The sequence below is a fragment of the Dermacentor andersoni genome, chromosome 1, assembly GCF_023375885.2.
Source record: "Dermacentor andersoni chromosome 1, qqDerAnde1_hic_scaffold, whole genome shotgun sequence".
In the NCBI taxonomy this organism is placed as follows: Eukaryota; Metazoa; Arthropoda; class Arachnida; order Ixodida; family Ixodidae; genus Dermacentor; species Dermacentor andersoni.
In genome coordinates, this window is record NC_092814.1 from 91,908,974 (window position 1) to 91,920,159 (window position 11,186).

General features: G+C 44.1%; 1 protein-coding gene across 1 annotated transcript; it reads right to left on the bottom strand.

The window, feature by feature from the left end:
• Nucleotides 1-4,118: 4,118 nt before the first annotated feature.
• beta'COP (coatomer subunit beta') lies at nt 4,119-8,459 on the bottom strand. The gene has a single exon (XM_050191840.3). The coding sequence runs from the start codon at nt 8,332-8,334 to the stop codon at nt 5,557-5,559; it is 2,778 nt and encodes a 925-aa protein (XP_050047797.1). The 5' UTR covers nt 8,335-8,459; the 3' UTR covers nt 4,119-5,556.
• Nucleotides 8,460-11,186: the final 2,727 nt, after the last annotated feature.

The window sequence follows — 11,186 nt, forward strand, 5'->3', positions numbered from 1 at the left end:
GACAGGTCTTGTTGTGAAACTTAATAAGAGGTAGAAATTGAAGGTCGTACAGGTCTACGCCCCTACATCCAGTCATGATGACCAGGAAGTCGAAAGCTTTTATGAAGACGTGGAATCGGTGATGGGTAAAGTCAAAACAAAATACACTATACTGATGGGTGACTTCAATGCCAGGGTAGGCAAGAAGCAGGCTGAAGACAAGTCAGTGGGGGAATATGGCATAGGCTCTAGGAATAGCAGGGGAGAATTATTAGTAGAGTTTGCAGAACAGAATAATATGCGGATAATGAATACCTTCTTCCGCAAGCGGGTTAGCCGAAAGTGGACGAGGAGGAGCCCAAATGGCGAGACTAGAAATGAAATAGATTTCATACTCTGCGCTAACCCTGGCATCATACAAGATGTGGACGTGCTCGGCAAGGTGCGCTGCAGTGACCATAGGATCGCGATGGTAAGAACTCGAATTAGCCTAGACTTGAGGAGGGAACGGAAGAAACTGGTACATAAGAAGCCAATCAATGAGTTAGCAGTAAGAGGGAAACTAGAGGAATTCCAGATCAAGCTACAGAACAGGTATTCGGCTTTAACTCAGCAAGAGGACCTTAGTGTTGAAGCAATGAACGACAATCTTATGGGCATCATTAAGGAGTGTGCAATAGAAGTCTGTGGTAACTCCCTTAGACAGGATACCAGTAAGCTATCGCAGGAGACGAAAGATCTGATCAAGAAACGCCAATGTATGAAAGCCTTTAACCCTACAGCTAGAATAGAACTGGCAGAACTTTCTAAGTTAATCAACAGGCGTAAGACAGCTGACATAAGGAACTATAATATGGATAGAATTGAACATGCTCTCAGGAATGGAGGAAGCCTAAAAGCAGTGAAGAAGAAACTAGAAATAGGCAAGAATCAGATGTATGCGTTAAGAGACAAAGCCGGCAATATCATTACTAATATGGATCAGGTAGTTCAAGTGACTGAGGAGTTCTATAGAGATTTATACAGTACCAGCAGCACCCACGACAATAATGTGAGAGAGAATAGTCTAAAGGAATTTGAAATCCCACAAGTAACGCCGGAAGAAGTAAAGAACGCCTTGGGAACTATGCAAAGGGGGAAGGCAGCTGGGGAGGATCAGGTAACAGCAGATTTATTGAAGGATGGTGGGAACATTGTTCTAGAAAGACTGGCCACCTTATATACACAATGCCTCATGACCTCGAGCGTACCGGAATCTTGTAAGAACGCTACCATAATCCTCATCCATAAGAAAGGGGACGCCAAAGACTTAAAAAATTATAGACCGATCAGCTTACTGTCCGTTGCCTACAAAGTATTTACTGAGGTAATTGCAAATAGAATCAGGAACACCTTAGACTTCTGTCAACCAAAGGACCAGACAGGACTCCGTAAAGGCTACTCAACAATAGACCATATATTCACACTATCAATCAGGTGATAGATAAATGTACGGAATATAACCAACCCTTATATATAGCTTTCATTGATTATGAAAAAGCGTTTGATTCAGTCGAAACATCGGCAGTCATGGAGGCATTACGGAATCAGGGTGTAGACGAGCCATATGTAAAAATACTGAAAGATATCTATAGCGGCTCCACAGCCACCGTAGTCCTCCATAAAGAAAGCAACAAAATCCCAATAAAGAAAGGCGTCAGACAGGGAGATACGATCTCTCCAATGGTATTCACAGCGTGTTTACAGGAAGTATTCAGAGACCTGGAGTGGGAAGAATTGGGGAGAAAAGTTGATGGAGAATACCTTAGTAACTTGCGATTCGCTGATGATATTGCCTTGCTTAGTAACTCAGGGGACCAACTGCAATGCATGCTCACTGACCTGGAGAGGCAAAGCCGAAGGGTGGGTCTAAAAATTAATCTGCAGAAAACTAAAGTAATGTTTAACAGTCTCGGAAGAGAACAGCAGTTTACAATAGGTAGTGAGGCACTGGAAGTGGTAAGGGAATACGTCTACTTAGGGCAGGTAGTGACGGTGGATCCGGATCATGAGACGGAAATAATCAGAAGAATAAGAATGGGCTGGGGTGCATTTGGCAGGCATTCTCAGATCATGAACAGCAGGTTGCCACTATCCCTCAAGAGGAAAGTGTATGACAGCTGTGTCTTACCAGTACTCCCGTAGGGGCAGAAACCTGGAGGCTTACGAAAAAGGTTCTGCTTAAATTGAGGACGACGCAACGGGCTATGGAAAGAAGAATGATGGGTGTAACATTAAGGGATAAGAAAAGAGCAGATTGGGTGAGGGAACAAACGCAGGTTAATGACATCTTAGTTGAAATCAAGAAAAAGAAATGGGCATGGGCAGGACATGTAATGAGGAGGGAAGATAACTGATGGTCATTAAGGGTTACGAACTGGATTCCAAGGGAAGGGAAGCGTAGTAGGGGGCGGCAGAAAGTTAGGTGGGCGGATGACATTAAGAAGTTTGCAGGGACGACACAGCCACAATTAGTACATGACCGGGGTAGTTGGAGAAGTATGGGAGAGGTCTTTGCCCTGCAGTGGGCGTAACCAGGCTGATCATGAACGTACTTTAAGAGCAACTTTTAGGACTTACCCTCCATAAAATGCATGTGAAACTCAGAAATGTTGTTGTTAGGTAACAGATGAATCAATATGAATAAACTTTGCTTCAATGAAAGGTTTTGTACTGCAGTCAGCAACAGGGCAAGTATGCAGTGACAAGTGGGACTGTATGCATGTGCTAGCAAATGACACTGTTCTAGTCTCCCTCTCCTTTCTTATCATGTGTCCTCCCACATTCACTTTCCTTAGGGGCTTCATGGTGAACAGGTCACCCAGCTGGACTGATGTGCAACCTACATCCATCTGTGAAGGGATTAACTGCGCCATTTGTAGTTTCATGCACACATCCATAAAAGCATGGGAGAGGTGGGAAGGAAGATTGAAGACCAAAAAAAGATGCTAGTTTTGCCCATGTGTGCTTTGTCAGACTAAGGCTACAACAAAGACCATACACATTTCAATTTGGCTTGACCATGGTGGCTGTGACAGAGCATCTGATGCCATCTGGTAGTAATCTGGTAGTACCAGCAATGAGCTTTAAATGCTGAGACAGTGCAGCAGAAAGTTTTGTTAGAACTCCTCATACCGGTATAGTAATGTGCTTACTGTTGCAATACGTGAACACATCTTGAGGTATGTTGAATGCAACAGGTTTCTTACAAGATGCTCCTTAGAGTTTTTCAGTGGATTGCTCTCTATAAATATGTATGGGAACAGAAAGAACTTTGGCAAATTCAAAATTTCATAGAATCAATACTTGACTCTAGGTTTTTAAGAGTGAAGACCAAAAAAAGATGCTAGTTTTTCCTGTGTGTGCTTTGTTGATGTAAGGATGCAACGAAGACCAAACACATTTCGATTTGGCTGTGACCATGGTGGCTGTGACAGAGCATCTGATGCCATCTGGTAGTACCGACAATGAGCTTAATATGCTGAGACAGTGCACCAGAAAGTTTTGTTAAAACTCCACAAACCGGCATATAGATGTGCTTACTGTTGCAATATATGAACACATTTTGAGGTATTTTGAATGCAACAGGTTTCTTATGACATGTTGCTTAGAGGTTTTCAGTGGATTAGTCTCTGAATATCTAGGGGAACAGAAAGCACTTTGACAAATTCAAAATTTCATTCAATCAACACTTGACTGTACATTGTTCAGGATGTCAGGAAAATCCCCCTCCTTATCCCCTATTCAAAAAACATTTGTGTGCTATGATCAGTCTTCGCCTGTACGTGTGGTGAAAGACTACAGCATACTTGTTGCTGAAGAACTGGGACACCTCCTGTACATACTTGTAACATCTCCCCCATCTTCCTGTAAGGGAACCATTCCTAAATGTCAAGACAGGGGGGCTGATGGATCATGCCTTTTCTAGAGGAGGCTTTCCTGCATTCTTTACTTCTTGCCAACTGTAGTGTTTGTTTCAAGCATATTTTTATTTATGCCGTCAAACTTTTCAGGAAGATTCACAAAAAACTTGGGCAAATTAAAAAACAGAAGTATCAAACTATAGCAGTAACAAAAGCATATATTTTATGGAAATCATGTTAGAGAGAAAATAACCTTTTAATAACAATAATAATTACACAAACATTGTAAAGGTGATGGGGCTAAATTTTTGATAGATAAACTGCCTTTGTTTGCAACAAGTCCTGTTCAAAACTCATCTGCACAACGTTTTCTCACCATAAGCATAATTCCAAGAAGCCTTTTTGCTGTTACAATAATCTGCAATTAAGGTAAGTTGATGGGCTTTAGTGCACACTGCTAACAATTACAAAAGCGACAATTCAAGAAGCTTTCACATTGCACTACCAACTAGCTGAAGCTTTAGCATTGCAATCTTAAAAAAAAAAAAAAAAAAAAAAAAACCTGTTACAAAACACATAGCTGTAGTGGAACTACACCAAATTCTGGCACCGACACATGTATGCAACATTTTCATGTGCATATGTGTTGCTTGTTAGAGTTCTCCATGCACTTGTCTACAGTAATTCTTGCCAACCTTAAAGCGGAGTATCTCATGAGGCCAGTATTCCATCTCAGCTTTAGAACAGGCCTTGCCATGCATTTGGTGCTAGCTGTGTGCATCTCATGTGCTGTTTTACACACACAAATGTTTTGACTGTACATGTAAGCTATAGTGCCATCCATGCCTTTCTTGCTTTAAGCACCTTTAACAAATACCAGTACTGGAATGCAAAATGTGGTGAGGACAGTTCAGGGGTCTGGAGTTGTGATGGCTACTTTCTTGGCAATAATGTTAAAAAATTAAATCATGGGGTTTCATGTCCCAAATTCACTCTCTTGCTATGGGATGCCATGGCAAGGGGCTCCAGATCAACTTCAGCAACCTGGGTTTATTTAAATGTGCACCCAAAGCATCATTTCACCCCCACCAAAATGCAGTCACTGAAGCTAGAAATAGAACCTTGTCATCAGTAGCAAACACATTATGACCACTAAGCTAGAGCCGTGGTTGGCAATTACATACAGCGTGCTTCAAAGTAGGGAGTTTTCTAGGCCCCATTCAACTTGAGCTCTTACCTTAGCTGCTTGAACGAACAATGCAGAAATGACAGTGCCTGCACCTACAGGTAGGTGCATTAGGTGAGAACCTGAATTGGAACAACTTTTGAGAAAGAAACTATACATAGCCTCATGCATTAAACAACACTAAACAAATGCAGAGCAAGCACAAATGAAGCAACTGGGCTGTAAAACTGTCCAGCACACATGTAGCCCTGCATAGTTTCAGAACATACAGCATTGAAAAACACTGTGTAAACTGCTTCATTGTTTGGAGCAATGCAGGCATTTAGCAGGCTCACTGCCTGCAAAATACATGCACTATTCCATTAAGAATACATGTTCATTGTCAGTACATTTATTGGAATAGCACTTGTAGAGTAAATTTACATGACCATGCCAAGAGGTTAATACAAACACAGGACAGAAGGCGTCGAGTGATGAGTATGGCGGTGCTTAATCATCACTGAGGAGGTCTTCCTGAAGTTTATAATCTAAATTTTCATCAAGTGCCAAGTTCTCAATGTCGTGCTCCAGCTCTTGTTCAAGTTGGTCTAAGTCCACATATTCCTCATTCTGGACACTTGGCTCCTCCTCCTTAGCAGAAGCACTTCCCTGTGGAAGCTTTCCAGGACACACTGTAGGCTGCAATGGACAAGCCTCTCCAGCAGCATGTGCAGCGTACATAAAGGTACCAGCCAGTTCAGCTGCTTTCATCTCTTCCACAGGATTGCGGTCTTGATGAGGCACTATATTTGGAAACTCAGTTGCAGGCTTTCTCCCTGCAAGGTGCTGCTGCTTCAGAAACTCCTCAGCCTTGATGGAATCTTGAAGCCCTGGGAAAAGGTTCTCATAGTCCTCAGGATCTGCCAGAGCCTGAGCAGACTTCTCACTGACCTTGGCAAGCTCCTCTTTCCATAACTTCACAGCACGAGATGTCTGGCTAGGCACATAACATTTTGCAAAGAAGGCAGCCTCTGGATACCGCTTTGTGGCCAGGAGTACCTCAAACGCTTTTTCTGCATCACCCAATAAGAACTTAGCGAGAAATGCAACATTGTTCTTGCCAACTGCCTCGGCACTGGTCGCTAGCTTCGAAATCATGTCTGCATTGCTTGCAGACGTGGCTAAGAGAAGCAGACCAGCAAAATCCATGGCATTGTGCAGGCATTCTTGGGCAAGAGCAAAGTCACCATGTGCAAGGGCCAGTTCAGCAAGCTGCTTCCACTTTTGCTCACTTTGAGCCTCTACTGCTAGCTGGTGCGCAGTCTTAGTATCACCAAGCTGCAAGCACAGCTCAAATCTGTGCTCTGGGTCAGTGGAGACTGCTAGTGCCTGCGCCTTGAAGCCTTGTTTCTCCAGAAAATGAGCTACCCGAGTCCTTTGTTCCTTTGGAATTGTGGGAAGGACTTTGTCAGCAGTTTCAAAATCTCGACGCATGACTGCTGTTTGGTACTCAAGGACAGACAACAACAGAGAGTAGGAGACTACATTGAGCTCCTTGTCCCCCAAGAAAAGGCGACTTTCTTTTGAGATGTAACCAAGCACATACATTGTGCGGTCTAGGTGAGCTATAGTGACTATCTCCCCACCTACATAATAGTTCAGCCGGTTTACGCTGTTTGTGTAGATGAAGCAGTCACCTACCCACAGGCCTGTCTTCACAGATTCTTGTACTTCACCAAGCACATCAAAGGCTTCTTCAATGCCATCTTCTGTCACACCCTCTTTTGCTTCATGAGCCTTGGCAACAGCATCCTGGTCGTACTTTAAGATGTAGAAGGAATCTTCAGTGGCAATACTCACAAGTTCACCATTCTCAGACCAGTACACATGCTTTGGCTGAATGTCGATGCGACGAACAAGTTCCAATGACTCCCAGTCATAGAACGCAAGTCCACTTACTGATCTGACACCCAACATAAAGCCACCGAAAATGCCCTCAGCACCGAACTCTGGCTTGAAGGCCTTGCGTTCCTTGAAGTTCTTGAATATTTTGACAGTGGACCCATTCTCTCTCACAGCATATTCAGAAGAGTCTAGTGCCCAGACAAACTCCTGTGCTGAGCCAAAACTCTTGTTGCGCAGTGCCATAGCTGTGTAGATGATGTATTCACCATCACCGCATACAACAACAAAACGTCCATTTGGGTTGTGCGAGATGGTCTGTGGGTAAATCTCACAGCTGCCCATGTCCTTGACTTGCAAGGGTAGTCGTTCTCCATCCTTGATCTCTGTGTCTGTCATGGCCTTAAGATTAGCCTGCTGAATCTCAGAGTGTTTAGCCCAAATTATTTTGCCAGAATTGTCCATGGACATGGCCGGCTCTTCCCGTCCCAGCTTGATAATGATGCTTCCTTCGTCGTAACCCAGTGCCATGTTATTCGAGCCTTGAAGAGAGCAGATTGTCCAGACTCGTTCTAACCCGTAGTTGAGTGTGCTCTCGAGCCGGTAGGTATTGGCATGCCAAATGCGCACTGTGCCATCTTCAGAGCCGGACATGATGATGGGAAGTTCAGGGTGAAAGCAAACAGCAGTGATGTTCTGTGCATGGCCCTCCAGTGTCTGAACGCATGTCTTGTTCTGGTAATCCCAGATCTTGACAAGGCGGTCGTCGGCCCCAGAGATGAGGTACGGCTTGTCGCCTCCGTGGTAGTAGTCAACGCAGTTGACCCCTTTTTCGTGCCCCTCTAGGGTGAAGTTCGGCGTCACAGAACCGAGCTGCCACACTTTGACTGTTCGGTCCAATGATGCGCTCGCAAAGGTGTTGTTATCCTTCGGGTTGATGACAATTTGCATGACGTAATGGGTGTGACCTTCGAACACCTGCGTGCATGCCCATTGCTTTTCCCAGTTCCAAAGCTTAATTAGCATGTCGTCACTGGACGTCAGTATGAACGGCTGGGTTGGGTGGACGACGATGGAGCGGATGTAGTCGGAATGAGCCTCGAACATGTGCACCCGTTCCAATGTGTTGTAGTTGAACACTCGGACTTGCATATCATCAGAACCAGTGATGACCCAATTCTTTCGAGGAACAAACTTCGCAGCTCTAACTGGTAGGTCACAGACTTCAAATGTCTTGACAAGCTGCTGGCTTTCACAGTTCCAGACATGAACATTACCGTTGTAGAGGCTTGCCAGCATCCATGGCTCGGTTGGGTGCAGGTCGACGCATTTGACGCGATCAGACCTAGCCAAAAGCTTTCTCTTGACGTCTAACTTTAGAGGCATCTTCGACGCGGCTTTAGACAAACAACATAGAAACGTCAAAAACCATACGTCTACTCCCTTCGGTGTTACGTGGCAAGACGGCGTCCACACCGCAAGCTGTTTCGGCGGCTGCCTGATGTGGCTTAGACTTTACCAACACCATCTTTTCTTAAACAATGTTTGTTTCTATAGATGACGCTGCCAGTATAATAAAGTGCACGCTTTTATAATTTGTTTTTAAAATCTCGAAGTACAAGTGTAATTATTTAACAGATGAGTTTGTTTTATAAACTAATGTTTCCTAGTTTTTAGTGGCTACCACTAAGCCAAAACCGGAAACGAAACTTAGACAACGCTACTTACCAAGCCAAGTAGCTGGTCACTGTTTACGGGGGCACGTTAGGACCAAGTCAACTTTCCTTCGGCCCATGTGACGAAAAAGCAAAGTAGCGGCAGGGCGACTCCCTTGACAGCAAAAGTGTGCAATGTCCATGGGGACGTGGCGTCACAGCAGTGGACCACTGGCCACTGCTAAAGCGTGGAGCCCGCAACTGTGGTTTCTAATTGCAACACGCCGAAAGCCAGCTACTTTTACATGGCAAAATCCAACATTACATCTTTCTGCTTTACTATGACACAGACTTTTCGGTCACTGATGTGCTAATACGCATTGCCATTTGAGCCATCGTAGAAAACATTCTTCTTGATCTCTTCCTTTCCTGTTAAGTGTTTCAATTTGTGCTAAACATGCATGCTGCCCATGTATTCTGTCGTCCATATATCTATCTCATAGGATGTTTTATTATTTAACGTGTGATTCCCTCTCCTAACGGTATTTCGTGCATATACTGTATTACAAGACTCCCTTATTATATATTTGGTTATCTGCTAATCACGTCGTCGATCGGTTGTCTGCTAATGTCGTCTGCATACATACACTAACCATGGCAACCTAATTGTTCTACACCATAAATACCCGGCTACCCCGCTCACGGTGCATGTCGACGTTAAATGCGATTAGTATTGAAGCAACGTAGGGACACACTGTAATGCAAATGCCGAAAACTCTACGCCGAAAATCGCACTTGGGTGGATGGATGTTATTAGCGTCCCCTTTCGAACGGGGCGGTAGGTTGCGCCACCAAGCCCTTGCCTGAAGTCCTATTAGCCCCGAGAACGACCTAGAGGGGCGCTGCGAGCGCCGCTCGCGTGACGTCAGGGCACGGACTCGCGCCTGTCGTCTGCTGCAGTTCGGGCGGTGTCCGCACGCTTTCTGCAGTGTTTCCGTTTGTTCGCTCTCGTTCAAAATGCTTGTAGACTTATGACGGGCCTCTCAAATATATATTTTACAATGTCTTTTCGCGAAAATGTAATCAAGGAGCTTATTTCCTAGACGACAATATATTTCTCGAAGGCAACGCTATAGTGTCACACGAGGGAGCTCAGACCAGCCCATTACGGGTTTACCATGTGCGGATTTACACTTTCCAGTGGCAGCTCACGTGAATAATAAAAGCATAGACGTAAAAGCACAACACATAAGAATCTAGTTAAGATTCCATACCCACCATGGTGCAATATGCGGGTCACAAATAAACGCTGACGATAAATGACTTCTACAACATTTATCTTAATTTTAACCCGCTAAAACATGTTTGCTCACGACGAATAGTTCACGGTATAATATCGAATTTGTATATTTCTTCAAAGAAACCCTCGGCAGTAACACGAGGACTTAACTACCACTGCAGTTTAGATTAGGCCAGCACCACTTGCGTTTTTAACTGGTTCTCAAAATTAGGCCGTTCTTCACCGGTTAAATTTAAGTGGCGGTAACTTGAAGTAAAGCTGAGTAAGGTTTACAGCTGTTACAGCACACAGAAAGGAATGTACCAATATTTCTTCCCTTTACGTGCTACACGTTCAACTCACTTGAGCAATTTACTGGTGTTATTTGCTTGAGAAACAGACATGATGAATCTGTTTGGAGAACTGACACAGGCTGCTGCGGTCAAATATTTGAGTGAAATATGCCTTTTGGACCGGTTCGCTGCAGCCAGCAAGAAGCCTAAGGCCCATTCATTAGTAGTGTTGCATATATATATATATATATATATATATTCAAGATATCATTGTTCCCCAGTGGAGGTCAAGTGTTCATGTGAGACTTCTGGTGAATTCTTTAAGAGGCGAGTACTCGAGGTTTTCTTTTATGCACTGACGAAGCAAATAGTTTTCAGTCTCTGTAATTAAACAACGCAGGATCGAGACATGTTGAGGCAGGATGAGTTTGCATTTTCCATTTCAACGCAGCCTAAGCTGCGCTGTAGTGCCTCGAGTATGCTATAGGCATTGTAATTGGAGCTGTAAAGAGCTACTTCATGGTTTCAATTCGAAGTTGTAGTGAAATGCTGGGTTTCGCGAATAAACCGCGCCTCGCCATAACGACAGTCGGTTGCTTCCGTTGCGGGAGGGGTGTGCTATATCGTCGATAAAAGCAAGTGAGGGCCACTATGACACATTTCATCGCTTGCAGGTGATTGCATGGTTCTCGATCTTAACCACGAAATTTTCTCTCATGTGATTGCTGTTACGGTGTTCGTGAAGTATATATATGCTAGACACGATGCGCCGTCGTGTTAACAGCCAATGCTTTTCTGGGTGCCTATTTCAGAGAACGGTGAAAGTAGTACCAAACCTTTTCACACAAAACGCGCGCCATTTAGGCCTTAATACAGTTGCCACATTTGACTAAAACAACTCACCAGAGCGATAAGAATTATGATGAAAGCTTCGCTGGGCAGTGCTTCGCTGGACACGGATTTATAATGTTGACGCCAAATATGAAGGTATTTCTTCCATGTAAAATGCTA